Here is a 17,702-nt window from a genome sequence, read left to right as displayed (position 1 = left end):
GCTTTGAGTGGCAGATACTAAAGGGGATTTGGAAAGCTGGGGAAGAAGAGAGACTTGGCATTGGTGACATAAAAGGTTGTGGGTAAACTTTCTCCTGGCCAGGCACCGTGGCTCACACCTCTAATCCCAGCATTTTGGGAGGCTGAGGTGGTTGGATCACCTGAGGTCAGGAGTTTGAGACCAGCCTGGCCAACATGGCGAAACCCTGTCTCTAATAAGAATACAAAAATTGGCCAGGTGCGGTGGCTCATGCCTATAATCCTAGCACTTTGGGAGGCCAAGACAGGCGGATCACGAGGTCAAAAGATTGAGACCATCCTGGCCAACATGATGAAACCCCATCTCTACTAAAAAATTACAAAAATCAGCTGGGCGTGCTGGCGCATGCCTGTAGTCCCAGCTACTCGGGAGGCTGAGGCAGGAGAATTGCTTGAACCCAGGAGGCGGAGGTTGCAGTGAGCCAAGATCGCACCACTGCAGTCCAGCCTGGCACCTGGCAACAGAGAGAAACTCTGTCTCAAAACAAACAAACAAACAAAAATTAGCCAGGTGTGGTGGCACGCACCTGTAATCCCAGCTACTGGTGGGGGCTGAATCACTTGAAACCAGGAGGTGGAGGTTGCAGTGAGCCAAGATCACACCATTGCACTCCAGCCTGCACAATAGAGCAAGCCTCCGTCTCAGAAAAAAAAAAAAAAAAAAGTTCCTCTTAATTCTGGAGGTCCACAGAGCCTGGGTTCAGATCTCAGCTGTGTCGCTTACTGGCTCTGTCACTTAGGGTATGTGACTTCACCTTTCCAAATCTGTTTTCTTATCTGCAAGATGTGCATGCTAAAACAGGTTTGAAACAGGGATGAAAAACAATCATATTCGTAGTATAGTGTATGGCACATAGTAAATGCTCAATAAACAGTATCCATTCTGAATGAAAGTGCCGGCCGGTTGCGTGGCTCATACCTGTAATCCCAGCACTTTGGGAGGCCGAGGCTGCAGATCCTGAGATCAGGAGATCAAGACCATCCTGTACAGCATGGTGAAACACCATCTCTACTAAAATACAAATAACTAGCTGGGCGTGGTGGCGTGCACCTATAGTCCCAGCTACCCGGGAGGCTGAGTCAGGGGAATTGCTAGAACCCAGGAGGCAGAAGTTGCAATGAGCTGATATCACACCAGTGCACTGCAGCCTGGTGACAGAGTAAGACTCCATCTCAAAAAAAAAAAAAAGTGCCATATGTTATTGCCATTGTCAGTAATAGTAGCAGCAGCAGGAATGGTATTGGTTCTACTATTGTAAGCAATGCTGTGGACATCGTATGAGTTGATGACTTTGAATCAATAGATTTAACAGGTGTTTTCTTGACTGGGCATGGTGCATCATGCCTGTAATCCTAGCACTTTGGGAGGCCGAGGTGGGCAAATAACTTGAGATCAGGAATTCAAGACCAGCTTGGCCAACATAGCAAAAAAAAAAAAGTAGCAGGCAGGACGCAGTGTTACCCAGCATTTTGGGAGGCCTAGGTGGGCAGATCACCTGAGATCGGGAGTTCCAGATCAGCCTGGCCAACGTGATGATACGCCCCCTTCCTCTAAAAATATACAAATCAGCCATGTGTCGTAGTATGTGCCTGTAATCCCAGCTACTTGGGAGGCTGAGGCAGAAGAATCCTTGAACCCCAGAGGTGGAGGTTGCAGTGAGCTGAGATCATGCTTCTGCACTCCAGCCTGGGCAACAGAGTGAGACTCCCTCAAAAATAAATAGCTGGGCATGGTGGTGTATGCTTGTAATCCCAGCTACTCGGGAGGCCAAGGCAGGAGAATCATTTGAACCCAGGAGGCGGAGGTTGCAGTGAGCTGAGATCTAGCCACTGCATTCCAGCCTGAGCAACAGAGCGAGACCCCATCTCAAAAAACAAAAACTAACAGGTGTTCTCTCTAAGAAGCTTAGAGCTGAGAGCCCCAGGCCAAGAAAATCCACAGTCTATTTTATAGCCAGAAGTTAGGAATTGTGTGAGATTCATTTTCCTAGGGCTACAGATTTAAGCAGAATCAGGAGTGAATTCTAGGCCACAGAGTTCTAAGCAGATCATTCAGAGAAATAGGGCTGGCCGGGCGCGGTGGCTCAAGCCTGTAATCCCAGCACTTTGGGAGGCCGAGGCGGGTGGATCACGAGGTCGAAAGATCGAGACCATCCTGGTCAACATGGTGAAACCCCGTCTCTACTAAAAATACAAAAAACTAGCTGGGCGTGGTGGTGCATGCCTGTAATCCCAGCTACTCAGGAGGCTGAGGCAGGAGAATTGCCTGAACCCAGGAGGCGGAGGTTGCAGTGAGCCGAGAACGCGCCATTGCACTCCAGTCTGGGTAACAAGAGCGAAACTCCGTCTCAAAAAAAAAAAAAAAAAAAAATAGGGCTACGGAAAGGGCATTTCTTGAGTTTTTGATGCAAGGCCAGGTGTCCATCCTTTAGTGTGGGTAGAGGAGACCAGAGGTCCACGGAACTTTTTTTCTCTTTTTTTTTTTGAGATGGAGTTTCGCTCTTGTTACCCAGGCTGGAGCGCAATGGCGCGATCTCGGCTCACCGCAACCTCCGCCTCCTGGGCTCAGGCAATTCTCCTGCCTCAGCCTCCTGAGTAGCTGGGATTATAGGCACGCGCCACCATGCCCAGCTAATTTTTTGCACTTTTAGTAGAGACGGGGTTTCACCATGTTGACGAGGATGGTCTCGATCTCTCGACCTCGTGATCCACCCGCCTTGGCCTCCCAAAGTGCTGGGATTACAGGCTTGAGCCACCGCGCCCGGCTAAACTTTTTTTTTTTTCTTTGAGACGGAACCTCACTCTCACCCAGGCTGGAGTACAGTGGCATGACCTCAGCTCACTGCAACCTCGGCCTCCCAGGTTCAAGTGATTCTCCTGCCTCAGCCTCCCAAGCAGCTGCGACTACAGGCGCATGCCACCATACCCAGCTAATTTTTTGTATTTTTAGTAGAGACAAGGTTGCACCATGTTAGTCAGGATAGTCTCGATCTCCTGACATCATAATCCACCCATCTCAGCCTCCCAGAGTGCTGGGATTACAGGCGTGAGCCACCGTGCCTGGCCAGAACTTCCTTTTTTAAGCCAATCCTGAAGCATGCTAGATGTCATTGGAATCTTAAAGGTCTAAGAAACTTGGGTTGAAAGACCCTCAGATATCTAGGTTTCCAAGACTTTCCTTATAGGTGTTTATTCCCAGCCTCTTGGTTTCCTGGGCCAGGAGGTTGGCTTGTATCTTTAGAATCTCTGTGTGTATTTGAAAGGAGGGAGATAGAGTGAGATAGGATAACATGATACTAGGAAAAGCAGCTAGTGTTTACTGAAGACCTATTCTATGCTATGGCCTTACGTAATTCATAGCCATGCCAGGTAGGAATAATTCTGGGCTTCACTTTACGGATAGAGAAAATAGAGCTCAGTGAAGTAATCATACTTGCCCAAAGTCACATAGCCAGTAAGTGGTAGTTAGGGGACATATGCCCTATCTCTGCCTGTTCCTTTTCATCACCCACTCCTTTGAGGTCCTAGTTCTATCTGGTTAGAGCCAGGTCCTTTGCCCATTTCCAAGACCTCACAATTAGCACACCTCTCAGAACTCCTTTATTGTGAGATATTTGTAAATCATTACCTTGGCTACAGGTGTGAGCTCAGTTGCCCACGGGTGAGAGCATGGTTGGCCTCAGCCCTAAATATTTGTCTCTTTTCTCTAGTATTGCTATTCTTTATCCCTCTCCTTGTCCTGTCAGCATTATCTCCATCTTCCATCCCGTTTAGCTAACAAGGTTTTATCTTTTTTTTTTTTTTTTTTTTAAGACAGCATCTCACTTTGTCACCCAGGCTGGAGGGCACTGGCATGATCTCAGCTCACTGCAACTTCCAGCTCCTGGGTTCAAGCAATTCTCCCACCTCAGCCTCCTAGGTAGCTGGAATTACAGGCATCCACCACTGTGTCTGGCTAATTTCTGTATTTTTAGTAAAGCCAGGCTTTCACCATATCAGCCAGGCTGGCCTTGAACACCTGCCTCAGCTTCCCAAAGTGCTGGGATTACAGGCGTGAGCCACCACACCCAGAGCTAACAAGGTTTTTGATGGGGAGAGTCAGACTTGTAACAGTTCCTCCCCAAGCCTTCCTTGATGTAGCCAGCCTGGGGCCATATTCTTAGGGACCTCCTTTCTGGGTTGAAAGGGGAAATCGGACTCGTCTCCACAGGGCAGACTCAGGTCCTCACACAGTAGGATAGAAAGGAGAGGTCAAGATGACCATAGTATGGAACAGCCAGGGGATGTTTCCTGGAGGAGGGCAGTAAGTTAGGCCATCTACCAAAGAATTTGTGTAGGAGGAAGGAGGTTGTTGCAGGCCAAAACCCTGAATCTTAGCCAAGTGTGGAACTTGGATGAATATATACTGTGGAGAGAACCCCAGGGAAGATGGGGAGATACCCTGAGCTGAGGCTTTATCTGGAGGAATGGGAGATGGAGAATGCCCTGGAAATGAAGGTGATGTTAGGCTAGGAGTTCTTGGACTTGAGTCTGTTGGTGCTTGCTGATTGCCGTTGTAAACTCCTGGTCAGGAACATGACATCCTGTTGTGATTTAGGAAGATAAATGCATCTAGATGTATGGAATGGATTGGGAGGGGAGAATCTAGAAGCAGAGAGAAAACAATAGCAAGCATTTACTGTGTCCTAAATGCCAAACCACTTTCCATTCTTTGCTAGCTTATTGAATCTCAAAGCAACACTGTGAATTGGGTACTGTAATTATCGCCAAAATTTTACAGATAATTTAGTGTCAGTGAGGTTCAAGGTGGCTTCTTAAGATCCAGCTAATAAGCTTGGGTGTCTAGACCACCTGATTCCAGAGCCCAAGCTTTTAACTACCATATACCACTGCCTTCTCTATTCAGGAAGGAGACTGCTTTTTGACAGGCGAAATAACATAAAGGCCATGAAGAATGGAGTAAAGGGTCATGGAGATAAAGCATGAGAGCAGGTCTGAGGACAGGAGGAGTTCAGATTTCAGAGTAGCAAGTTTGGCTGATTGGAAGGCACTGCAGGTTATTGAGATTAGGAGTTACAGAACCAAGAAAAATTACACTGGGCACGGTGGCGTGTGCTTGTAGTACTAGGTGCTTGGGAGGCTGGGCTGTGTTGTGCTATGCCGATTGGGTGTCTGCACTAAGTGTGGCACCAATATGGTGACCTCCCAGGAGCGAGGGACCACCAGGTTGCCTGAGAAGGGGTAAACTGGCCCAGTTTGGAAATGGAGCAGGTCAAAATTCCCATGCTGATCAGTAGTGGGATTGCACTTGCGAATAGCCACTGCACTGCAGACTGGGCAACATAATGAGACCCTGTCTCTTAAAAAAAAAATAAGGATAAAATGCTAGAAGCAGGGTCAATATGTTTGATCTCACCTATGTGAGGGATAAGGTTGAGAGTTAATGGAAAGGAGATTGTTATGAAAGTAGATTGGAGCTGAGGGAATATGAGGGAATAGGCCATAGGCAGTGCTCTCAGGTGAATAGAAGTACCCCACCCTGGCTCTCCTGACATTTCTTCTTATCCCTTCTGTAGCCATCGTCAGCCAGTGGCAGCAGGAGTCCAAAGAGAAGGTGGTATCCCTCCTGCTGAGCCACCTTCCCCTGCTTCAGCCAGGCAACACAGAGGCCAAGTCAGAGTACATGAGGCTACTGCAGAAAGTGCTGGCCTACTCAATCGAGAGCAATGCCTTCATCGAGGAGAGCCGCCAGCTGCTTTCCTATGCCCTCATCCACCCAGCCACCACCCTGGAGGACCGCAACGCACTGGCCCTCTGGCTGAGCCACCTGGAAGAGCGGCTGGCTAGTGGCTTCCGCTCCCGGCCAGAGCCCTCCTACCATTCGCGCCAAGGCTCAGATGAGTGGGGGGGCCCTGCAGAGCTGGGCCCTGGGGAGGCAGGGCCAGGCTGGCAGGACAAGCCACCCCGGGAAAATGGACATGTGCCCTTCCACCCGTCCAGCTCAGTGCCGCCAGCCATCAACAGTATTGGGAGCAACACAAACACAGGTAAGTGGGGGCGGTGTCCCAGAAGGCCATGTCTACTTGAAAAAGGTTGGACTGGTGAGAGCTCCCTCACTCTGTGGCATTAGACAAGTCACATAAGCTCTAGGCCTCAGCTTTTTGAGGCAATGCAGAGCTATGAACTGGCTTTCCCAAAGGTGAATCTGACCTACAGACATGTCTTATTGAACCCATACTTTGGTTTGGTTTTGTTGTGTTGGGTTTTTAAATAAATGTGGGTGCTTCCCTAGAAATGAGATTTCCAGCCTCTCTCGAGAAGTCAGAAGATCTAGCAACTCAGCAAGACCTGTTTTCCCAGTGGCAACAATAATTTAGAGCTTAATGTTGAGCCCTTTAGACTCTGCACACACACCCCAGTCTGCCTCTGCTCCCACCAACTCCGCTTTGGGCATTTCTGATATATACCTGGCCTCTAAGGACAGTAGGCTATGATGCTTGATGGAAGTGTGGATCCTGTCATATGAGGTCCCTTCCAGTTCAGTCGTTATGAACTTTTGTATCTAGCCTCAATTTACAGCTTTGTTTCTGAGAGCACTGTCTGTATAAGACAAAACTCGTGCTGCAAGGTGTTTATAATAGTAGGTAACATTTTTCAGCATTGACTATGCTAGGTACTCTTTTATAGACGCTTTGTAGATATGATCTCAAGCAGCATCACAACCATATCATTAGCCCTATTCAACAGATGAGGACACTGGGACTCAGAGGTGAAGTCATGTGTTCAAGGTTATACGTAGAACAAGTGGTAGAACAGTCCCAACCAGTCTGATGCCAGAGCCTGCCTCTGACCACTACATTGTCCTGCCAACTAAGCAGGTTTGAAAGAGCTCTCTTAGTGAAAGCCCTACAGGCTAGGGTGAGCAGGAAGAATTGGTATCCCAGTGACTTTATGAAATGTTAGTTGAAATATGCAGGATAAGGAAGGGTGGCTTTTCCAAGCTATGGTAAGGCGGCATGACCTGACTCAGGGTGAGGGGTTGGTTGATGATTTAACCTCAGAGTGGCTAGTACCCTTCAGCAGGCACTGGTTTAAAGCAAGACAGGAGAGAATGGCAGTGAAATGTCATGTGTGCCAGCGCGTGGGGGTAACCTCAGATCCCAAATTCCCCGCTGTCTGGTACCTGGTGCTCGTCAGTTACCTTTGAGCCAGTTTTTTCCCCACTTAATGAGGATATTCTAGTGCACCTGCCTCCCTCCCAGTTGCTGGTGAGAACCTGGGAAGATAAAGGGATAGAAGGGCAGTTTCAGGAAACAGCAACCTGAGGCACCTTAGACCTCATTTTCCAGTCATGGAGCATCACAGTTCCAGGATGGGAGGATGTATTAATAATGATCATTCTAGCCGAAAAATATTGAGTGCTAAGCCTATAATCCCAGCACTTTGGGAGGCTGAGGTGAGTGGATCATTTGAGGTCAGGAGTTCAGCAAGACCTGTTTTCCAGGTCTTGAGAAATATGGTGAAACCCCCTCTCTACTAAAAATATAAAAATTAGGCCGGGCATGGTGGCTCACACCTGTATTCCCAGCACTTGGGAGGCTGAGGTGGGCAGATCATGAGGTCAGGAGATTGAGACCATTCTGGCCAACATGGTGAAACACCATCTCTACTAAAAATACAAAAATTAGCTGGGCTTGGTGGTACATACCTGTAGCTTCAGCTACTTGGGAGACTGAGGCAGGAGAATCACTTGAACCCGGGAGGTGGAGGTTGTAGTAAGCCAAGATCATGCCGCTGCACTCTAGCCAGCCTGGTGACAGAGCAAGACTCCATCTCAAAAAAAAAAACTAAGGCCGGGCGCGGTGGCTCAAGCTTGTAATCCCAGCACTTTGGGAGGCCGAGGCGGGTGGATCACGAGGTCGAGAGATCGAGACCATCCTGGTCAACATGGTGAAACCCCGTCTCTACTAAAAATACAAAAACATTAGCTGGGCATGGTGGCACGTGCCTGTAATCCCAGCTACTCAGGAGGCTGAGGCAGGAGAATTGCCTGAACCCAGGAGGCGGAGGTTGCGGTGAGCCAAGATCGCGCCATTGCACTCCAGCCTGGGTAACAAGAGCGAAACTCCGTCTCAAAAAAAAAAAAAAAAAAAAAACTAGTCAGGTGTGGTGGCACGTGCCTGTAATTCCAGCTACTTGGGAGGCTGAGACAGGAGAATTGCTTGAACCCAGCAGGTGGAAGTTGCAGTGAACCAAGATCACGTCATTGCACTCCAGCTCCGGCAACAGAGCAAGACTTCATCTCAAAAAAAAAAAAGAAAAAAAAACTGTTGAGTGTTCAGTCTTTACGGGGAGCTATTCTAAGAACTTTATACATATAAACTCACTGGCTAAGTCTCACCTGGTCAAGGTGGTATAGCCAGGATTTAAAGCCAAGCAGTCTTGCTGCAGAGCTCATACTCTGAACTACTACGCTACACTACCTCCATCAAAAAGTACCCCTCCTGGAGATGCTCAGCCCTCACCAAGGGGAGGTATAACCCATGCAGGGTGCCTATAAATTTCTTTCTTCTGATACCTTCTGTGCTCCCCATCATGGGGACCCCAGCAGCTATTAAAGGACCAAGATTCAACAATGTTGATAGGGGTTTGGACCAAAAGAGAAAAAGGAATTGGACATTCCAAGTAGAGAGCACAGTATGAAATAAGCGCAGGGGTGGAAAATTAGAGGGGACAGGATACAGACAGGTCAGGCTGGAGTGGATTTGAATGAGTAACAGCAGTAGCAGAGACTTGTGCTTACCATGTGCGTATCCCTCAGCTAAGGACTTCATGTGGCAATGGAGGCAGAGGGGCAAATGAAGTGACTTGCCCAAGATCACACACAGGCGACAGAGTCAGAGTCAGGATTTGAACTCAGGTCTGTTTTTACCCTCAGATCTCAGTGTGTGAAGACCACATTCTGGGAGGCCTTGAAGGACAGGAGAAGCTTTTGGATTCCAGGCAGTTGCAAGAGACAGGAAATCATTAAAATATTTTTGAGTGGGGAGCAAGGATTGGCCTTTGAGGGCAGCCAGCGTGGGTTTGGGGTGCTGCCAAGGACAGATCAGGATTTCTTGGAGAGTGAAAGGCCCTGGATCTCCAGCCGGCATTCTTGTTTTTGTCATTCTCATTCTGTGGCCAGCCTCCACCCCAGCACGGAGCCAAGCAGGGCTCCTCAGGAACTGCACGATCATTCCAGTCAGGGTAATTTCCTGCCCTCTCAGCCTCGCCTGCCCCCTTCTTGGCTGAGAAGGGAGGAAGAAGGAGGCCAGAAACACCAAAACAGGCCAAAAGGCCTGTCTTGAGGATTCCCCAGCCACTCAGGAGTCCTGAATGGGGACAGAAGCCCAGGCCGAGGGAGTCTAGAGGCTGAAGAAGCCCTGGGAAGAGGACCTCGGACACTCTAGGGTAGAGCAGAAACTGGTATTGGGGTGGACCACTGCCTTGCCTTCTCCCTTAGGTGATTTCCTAGCAAGGAGCATCAGTATTGTCACAGCTGAGGGAAGATGCTCTAGGGCCTGCATCAGGCTAGCCCTCCTTCCTGGGCTGGATGTCAGTAGAGCACTGGCAGGAACCCCAGCCCTTCCATCAGAAACAAGGCTTGGGCTGTGTCTCAGCCTGTCAACTCCCCGTGGGAACTGGGGCAAAGGGCTTCAGCGATACAGGCCTTGATGTTCTCACCTACCCAGGGTGAGGCTTTTTGGCTTTTTTAAATTTCTTTTTGTCTAGGCTGACTTGGGGTACTTTTGGATGAGATCAGCGGAGCTCAGAGGCCCTCTTAGCACCCCTTTGTCTTTTATGAAACTTCATTGGAAAGACTTCTGTGTGTCCTGCTCGGTGCCTGATCATGGAGTTGTAGAAGTAATTGGGCTGAGCTGCCATCCTCCATGAGCCCACAGTCCAGTGCAAGAGGGAGGATAGTGAGAAGGGAACAAGCACTGTGCCTGAGGCAGCAGCAGAGGGGTATGTTAGCAAGGCACAAAGGGAGAAGTGGCTGATGGAGAAGGGTTGGAGAGGTGAGCTAGGCAGAGAGAAAAGGACAGATAAAGGTCTGGAAGCTCATGGGAGCCTGCCCTGTCTTGAGAGTGGTTCAAAATCAAGTTGGAGGCCAGGTGTGGTGGCTCACGCCTGTAATCCTAGCACTTTGGGAGGCCGAGACGGGCGGATCACCTGAGGTCAGGAGATCAAGACCAGCCTGGCTAACATGGTGAAACTCCATCTCTACTAAAAATTCAAAAAATTAGCCAGCATGGTGGTGGGTGCCTGTAGTCCCAGCTACTTAGAGTCTGAGGCAGGGAGAATTGCTTGAACCTGGGAGGCAGAGGTTGCAATGAGCCAAGATCACACCACTATACTCCAGCCTAGCTGACAGAGCGAAACCCCATCTCAAAAAAAAAAAAAAAATTAAGTTGGATTAGTCGGCCAAGCGTGGTGGCTCACGCCTGTAATCCAAGCACTTTAAAGGCCAAAGCTTGGCCTCCAAAGTGATCACCTCCAAGCAGATCACCTGAGGTTGGGAGTTCAAGACCAGCCTGACCAACATGGTGAAACCCCGCCTTTAAAAAAAAAATAAAAACTTGGATTCGTTTGTCAATCTCAGACATGGGATGGACAGAGGGTGTGGAGCATCCTGCAGAAGAGGGCCTGGGATCACCCTGAGCCACGAGGCCCGGCCCCATGAGTGGCCAGTTTGGGCTCATTGCAGAAAAAAATGGAGATTGTGAGGCTCCATAATGAGGTTCAAGAAGCAGCTTACATACTTCATTCATTACAATATGTAATGTTTAAGATGGGACAGGTTCCTGATATCACAAGTCTTCTATTCTAGCAGGGGGTACAGTTATTAAGTAAACCAGGCCAGGCACAGTGGCTCACGCCTATAATCCTAGCACTTTGGGAGGCCAAAGCAGGCGGATCACAAGGTCAAGAGATGGAGACCATCCTGGCCAACAAGGTGAAACCTTGTCTTTACTAAAAATATAAAGATGGGTGGTGGTGCACGCCTGTAATCCCAGCTACTCAGGAGGCTGAGGCAGGAGAATCCCTTGAACCCGGGAGGCAGAGGTTGCAGTGAGCCAAGATAGTGCCACTGCACTCCAGCCCTGCGACAGAGCAAGACTCCATCTCAATAAATAAATAAATAAACAAATAACTTGATAATTCCAGGTTGTGATAGGTGCTGTAAGAAAGACAAGAGAGGCCGGGCGCAGTGGCTCAAGCCTGTAATTCCAGCACTTTGGGAGGCCAAGGCGGGTGGATCACGAGGTCAAGAGATCGAGACCATCTCGGTCAACATGGTGAAACCCCGTCTCTACTAAAAATACAAAAAATTAGCTGGGCATGGTGGCGCGTGCCTGTAATCCCAGCTACTCAGGAGGCTGAGAGGCAGGAGAATTGCCTGAACCCAGGAGGCGGAGGTTGTGGTGAGCCGAGATCGCGCCATTGCACTCCAGCCTGGGTAACAAGAGCAAAACTCTGTCTCAAAAAAAAAAAAAAAAGGAAAGAGCCGGGCGCGGTGGCTCAAGCCTGTAATCCCAGCACTTTGGGAGGCTGAGGCGGGTGGATCACGAGGTCGAGAGTTCGAGACCATCCTGGTCGACATGGTGAAACCCCATCTCTACTAAAAATACAAAAAATCAGCTGGGCATGGTGGCGTGTGCCTGTAATCCCAGCTACTCAGGAGGCTGAGGCAGGAGAATTGCCTGAACCCAGGAGGCGGAGGTTGCGGTGAGCCGAGATCGCGCCATTGCACTCCAGCCTGGGTAACGAGCGAAACTCCGTCTCAAAAAAAAAAAAAAAAAGAAAAGAAAAGAAAAGAGAGAGTAATGTGATGAGTAACTGGGGTTGGGGCAGCAGAGTAGGGCATGACTTCAGATTAAGGGTTTAGAGTAGGCCTCAGAAGTTAACACTTGAGATGAGACTTGAGGGAGCCAACCGCTAAGATCAGGAAGGTAAGAAGCAAGTCCAGAAGTCCTAAGACTGAAACAAGCTTGAGTGTTTCAGGAACAAAGAGACATGTGGGAGGAGGCTGAGGATAGGCATGAACCAAGTGGCGGTTTGTGGGAGAGGAGAGTTAGAGAGGAGCAGGGGCCAGGTCCTGTGTGGCCTTTTAGGCACGTGGAAGCATTTGAATTTTGTTTCCACTATGAAAGGAAGTCACATGGATTTAAGCAGGAGTCCAACTTGGTCGGATTTCCATTTTTAGAAGGATCTTTATGGCCGTGGTGAGGGCTGTGGACTTCAGGAGGCGAGAGTGAAGGCAGGAAACCAGTGAGGAGGGTATGGCAGTAATTCCCTCCAGGGGTGCTGGTGGCTTGAGCCAGTGGAACTGGAGAAGTTCAGGGAAATGGCTGACAGCTTGCTGATGGATTGGGTGTTGGGGGTGAGGGAATGAGGTATATCTGGTAGATGGTTCCCCTTAGACCCCAGGTCCCTTGCTTTGGCACATTATGGGGCCAAATTGCCATCCTGGCACTGACGGCAGGGGGATGGTCTCCTGTGGTTGGATCTCCAAGCCTAATCTTCTGCTTTTCTCCCGCTTTGGCCAGGTCTCCCCTGCCAAATCCACCCTAGCCCACTGAAGCGCTCCATGTCACTCATCCCTACAAGCCCCCAGGCCCCTGGTGAGTGGCCGAGTCCAGAGGAGCTTGGGGCCCGGGCTGCTTTTACCACGCCCGATCACGCACCCCTCTCGCCCCAGAGCAGCGTGGCCTCCTCTGGCAGTGAGCAGACAGAGGAGCAGGGCTCCAGCCGGAACACTTTCCAGGAGGATGGAAGTGGCATGAAAGGTACAATGGGGACAGCAGCACCAGGACCCATTTCTCCATTTCTAGGGGCTTCTGCAGAGTTGAGAGAGCAGAAATGAGCTTGTAGCTGACACCTGCCTACGCCTCTGAGGAGGGGACATGTCTGAGGGGAATAGATAGTCCCTGCTCTTAAGGCTCAAGACTAAGCAGAGAGACCCCACATCTACCCTAACAGGTTCTGGTCTGACTGGGGAGGAGCCCCCTGTCTTCACACACCCCAGTCTGACGAGGAAGCCAGGACACAGGTAACTGATGGAACAGAGGTTCCTGGAAGAGTTTTGAAGCAATCAATGAGGTCATCCTAATACATCCAGCTGAGCAGCTCAGAAGGGTCAGATGTCCTCCCCAGGGAAGGCTGCCTGAGAGAGTCTGGCCAGGCAGATAAAGAAGGAGCTGATGGAACCTTAGCTCCTCGCAACCCCCTTCCAATTTTTTGCATTTTTGTGGCTTCCTGTGGGTTTATCCCCACAACCCTTCCTTTACCTTGGTCATCAGGGCCAAACTCCTGACCTTTCGCCCTCCCTCCTTTTCCAAAGATGTGCCCTCATGGCTCAAGAGCCTCCGCTTGCACAAGTATGCAGCCCTCTTCTCACAGATGAGCTACGAGGAGATGATGACACTGACTGAGCAGCACCTGGAGTCTCAGGTGAAGCCAAGGGGACCATCAGGGAGGTTCTGGGGGCAGCACTAGTTTGGCTTACAGCCCAAGCCTCCTTTGTCTCCTTGATCTCTATTTGGGCACACCCAAGTATCTCAGCCTCCCATCTCCAGCTTCTTGTCACCTTCGTCCCTTATCACAGAACGTCACCAAAGGTGCCCGCCACAAGATAGCCCTGAGCATCCAGAAACTACGTGAGAGACAGAGCGTCCTCAAGTCCCTAGAGAAGGTGAGGATCTGGTATCTGCATCTTCAAGGCCACCCAGCCACCTGGTGGTATCAGTACACCAAAGGCCCTGAGTTGGCCTCCCTCAGGTCTGGCCTCAGTAGCCCCAGTCCTAGGGAGCTAGACTCCAGGGACCACGTACAAGCCAGCATCAAAGGGCTCACTTGCTGGTGGCTAAGAGGCTCCCTTCCCTGTCTCTTCTGGTTTGTGGTTCCGGATTCTCTGTCTTTTGACTCTATACCTTCTCTCCCTTTTTTCTTTTCCATTTCTTACTGGTCTTTCTGGTAGAGGAGAGTGTCTTTGTGTGCATGATCTCTCTTTTCTTTCCATTTGATTGTTTCTAAACTCATTTTCCTTCCATATCTGATTTGATTTGATCTAACTGATTTGCATTCCTCCTTCCCTTTCCTTGCCACTGCCTTCTGTTTGTATTCTTCCCCACTCAGAGTCTGGGTCTGAATCTCTGATTTTGTCCTTGGTGGGTCCCTGAGACTCCAACATTAGACTGCCTTTTCGTGAGTTTCACATTGATGAGAAAGAGGAAATGTGTGCCTATGTTTGTGGGCTTGCGGTGCCCTTACCTGCCTTCTCTATGTGCTGGAACCCAGGGTCCTGCCCAGTCTTCTGCAAGCCCTGTCTGACTCTCTGTGTAGATATCCTCTGTCCCTCATTGTAGGGTCTGCATGTGACCCCAGCCTGTGTCCTCCCATCCAGGATGTGCTGGAAGGTGGGAACCTACGAAACGCTCTGCAGGAGCTGCAGCAGATCATCATCACTCCTATCAAGGCCTACAGTGTCCTCCAGGCCACCGTGGCTGCTGCCGCTACCACCCCTACTACCAAGGATGGGACCCCAGGGGAGCCACTGCTGCCAGGTGCTGAGCCTCCTTTAGCCCACTCCGTCACAGACAAGGGCACTGAGGCCAAGGACCCTCCACCTGCGGAGAACTACCCACCTCTACCAGCTCCAGCTCCCACTGATGGCAGTGAGCCTGCTCCGGCTCCCGTCGCCGACGGAGACATCCCCAGCCAGTTTACACGGGTGATGGGCAAAGGTGAGACCACCCATGGCCTAGCAGAAAATCCTGAGGCAGAAAGCCAAGTGAACTCAGGCACCAGGGATCAAATCCAAGTTAGATGGTGGGAGCAGGGCTTTGTAAAGCTTGGGGGACACTGGAACACTACAGACAGTAGCCAAGACAGGGTTACAAGGCCTCTTGCCCTTGGGCACATCTGGGCTGATGGTGGATAACAGCCCTTCCCCTCAAAGCATCTCCAGGCTGAGCAGAAGATGGGGCAGTGTGTCAGAAGAAATTGCATGTAGTAAAGGGTAAGTAGTTGAGGGGGTCCATTGATTTTTCTCGGAGGGGACCCACGTCCAGGGGGTGGGGATGGTGAAATTCATCACAGCTTCAGCGTTTTCTAAAGCAGCATGACATAGCAGACTTTACACTTGGATCCAGATCAATCTGGATCTGGACCTGGGGCAAGTGACTCAACTGAGATTTAGGTTTCTCAGCTAAAAATGTCTGTAGTGAAGATTGTGTCAGGAACTGTGTTAAATATCCTCAGGATAACCCAAGTACCATGGCTAGCACTTAATAGTTGGTACTGATCCAGCCTGAATCTCCTGTTTCTTCTTGTGCATGAGCCAGCTGGAGGCTGGAACATGGCAGAGAGCACACTAGGGGCTAACCTGCCCTTTCTCATGTCCCACAGTGTGCACCCAGCTGCTGGTGTCCCGACCAGACGAAGAGAACATCACCAGTTACCTCCAGCTCATCGAAAAGTGCCTGACTCATGAGGTAAGGCCTTCCCTAACATACTTGAAAAGGCAAAGGCTGCCCTATCATTCTCAGGACCATTGTGTCATATGTGGCCCATAGGGCCTTGCCTGACCTGGCACCTGCCAGCCCTTCCAGTCTTGCATCTTACCAGTGTTGGCTTTAGAGGGTTCTTCTCAGAGCCCTTGTATACACTCCTCTCTATCTCCCTCTTTTTTTTTTTTTTTTTTTTTTGAGATGGAGTCTCACTCTTTCACCAGGCTGGAGAGTACAGTGGTGTGATCTCATCTCACTGTAACCTCCGTCTCCTGGGTTCAAGCAGTCCTCCTGCTTCAGCCTCCCAAGTAACTGGGATTAGAGGCACGTGCCACCACGCCCAACTAATTTTTGTTTTTTTTTTTTTTTTTTGAGATGGAGTTTCGTTCTTGTTGCCCAGGCTGGAGTGTAATGGTGCAATCTCAGCTCACCACAACCTCCACCTCTCAGGTCCAAGCAATTCTTCTGTCTCAGCCTCCCAAGTAGCTAGGATTACAGGCATGCACCACCATGCCCAGCTAATTTTGTATTTTTAGTAGAGATGGGGTTTTTCCATGTTGTTCAGGGTAGTCTTGAACTTCCAACCTCAGGTAATCCACCGACCTTGGCTTCCCAAAGTGCTGGGGTTACAGGCGTGAGCCACAATGCCTGGCCTAATTTTTGTATTTTCAGTAAAGACAGAGTTTCACCATGTTGGCCAGGATGGTCTTGATCTCTTGACCTCATAGTCCACCCACCTTAGCCTCCCAAAGTGCAGGGATTACACGCATAGCCACTGTGCCTGACCTTTTTTTTTTTTTTTTTTTTTTTTTTTTGAGATGGAGATTCGCTCTTGTTACCCAGGCTGGAGTGCAATGGCGTGATCTCGGCTCACCGCAACCTCCACCTCCTGGGCTCAGGCCATTCTCCTGCCTCAGCCTCCTGAGTAGCTGGGATTACAGGCACGCGCCACCATGCCCAGCTAATTTTTTATATTTTTAGTAGAGACGGGGTTTCACCATGTTGACCAGGATGGTCTCGATCTCTCGACCGCGTGATCCACCTGCCTCGGCCTCCCAAAGTGCTGGGATTACAGGCTTGAGCCACCACGCCCGGCCTTTTTTTTTTTTTTTTTTTTTTAATAGAGACAAAGTCTCACGTGTTGGCCCAGCTGGTTTTGAACTGACCTCAAATGCTCCCACCTCAGCCTCCCAAAGTGCTGAGATTACAAGCATGATAATTTTCTTTTTTAGAAATGGATTTTCTTTTTTATTGCCTAGTCTGGTCTTGAACTCTCCAGCCTGGTGAAAGAGATCCCCCTGCCTTAGCCTCCCAGAGTACTGGGATTATAGGGATGAGCAACTATGCCCAGCCTGCATAGACTCTTTGTCAGGAATAGTACCCCTTCCTCCTACTCACCCTTCAACTGTCAATTCAAACGTTTGTGAGGCCAGGCACAGTGGCTCACGCCTGTAATCCCAACACTTTGGGAGGCTGAGGCGGGTGGATCACGAGATCAGGAGATTGAGACCATCCTGGCCCAACATGCTGAAAACCCGTCTACTAAAAATACAAAAATTAGCCAGGCATAGTGGCGCATGCCTGTCCTCCCAGCTACTCTGGTGGCTGAGGCAGGAGAATCACTTGAACCTAGGAGGCAGAGGTTGCAGTGAGCTGAGATCATGCCACTGCACTCCAGCCTGGCAACAGAGTGAGACTCTGTATCAAAAAAAAAGACGTTTGTACCTCGGGGACACCTTTACCAACCCCTCATTCTTATTTAGGTTTCTTTTGCTTTCTATTCTCCCTCAGGGTGGGATAATTTATCACAGTTATCATTATGTGTGTATCGTTCCCTCAGAACCAAACTGTAAGCTCTGTGGGTATGATCCCCTCTGCATCCCAGAATTGCCTGGTACAGGCACAGAGTAGATGAGCAATAAATCTTTTCTTTTGAGGCATTCTTGCTCTGTTGCCCAGACTAGAGCACAGTGGTGTGATCTCGGCTCACTGCAACCTCCGCCTCCTGGGTTCAAGGAATTCTCCTGCCTCAGCCTCCCAAAGTACAGGAAATACTGTAATCAGCTGGGATTACAGGCGTGCATCACCACATTCTGCTAATTTTTGCGTTTTT

The 17,702-nt window shown here is 49.8% G+C and overlaps 1 protein-coding gene across 2 annotated transcripts in view; it reads left to right on the top strand.

Annotated features, from left to right (window-relative positions):
• The window catches only part of SAMD4B (sterile alpha motif domain containing 4B), a 49,596-nt gene that overhangs the window by 23,573 nt on the left and 8,321 nt on the right, over positions 1-17,702 (top strand). For both annotated transcript variants that reach the window (XM_039466470.2, XM_074386374.1), the window contains 6 exons: positions 5,615-6,085; positions 12,629-12,868; positions 13,423-13,532; positions 13,687-13,773; positions 14,485-14,824; positions 15,489-15,574. In XM_039466470.2, the coding sequence (XP_039322404.1) occupies positions 5,615-6,085; positions 12,629-12,868; positions 13,423-13,532; positions 13,687-13,773; positions 14,485-14,824; positions 15,489-15,574 (1,334 nt within the window). The remainder of the gene's footprint in view (positions 1-5,614; positions 6,086-12,628; positions 12,869-13,422; positions 13,533-13,686; positions 13,774-14,484; positions 14,825-15,488; positions 15,575-17,702) is intronic.

Source organism: Saimiri boliviensis, chromosome 14, assembly GCF_048565385.1.
Source record: "Saimiri boliviensis isolate mSaiBol1 chromosome 14, mSaiBol1.pri, whole genome shotgun sequence".
NCBI classification, from domain to species: Eukaryota; Metazoa; Chordata; class Mammalia; order Primates; family Cebidae; genus Saimiri; species Saimiri boliviensis.
The sequence above is the reverse complement of the archived record's forward strand: the minus strand, read 5'-3'. Positions and strand labels throughout refer to the sequence as shown.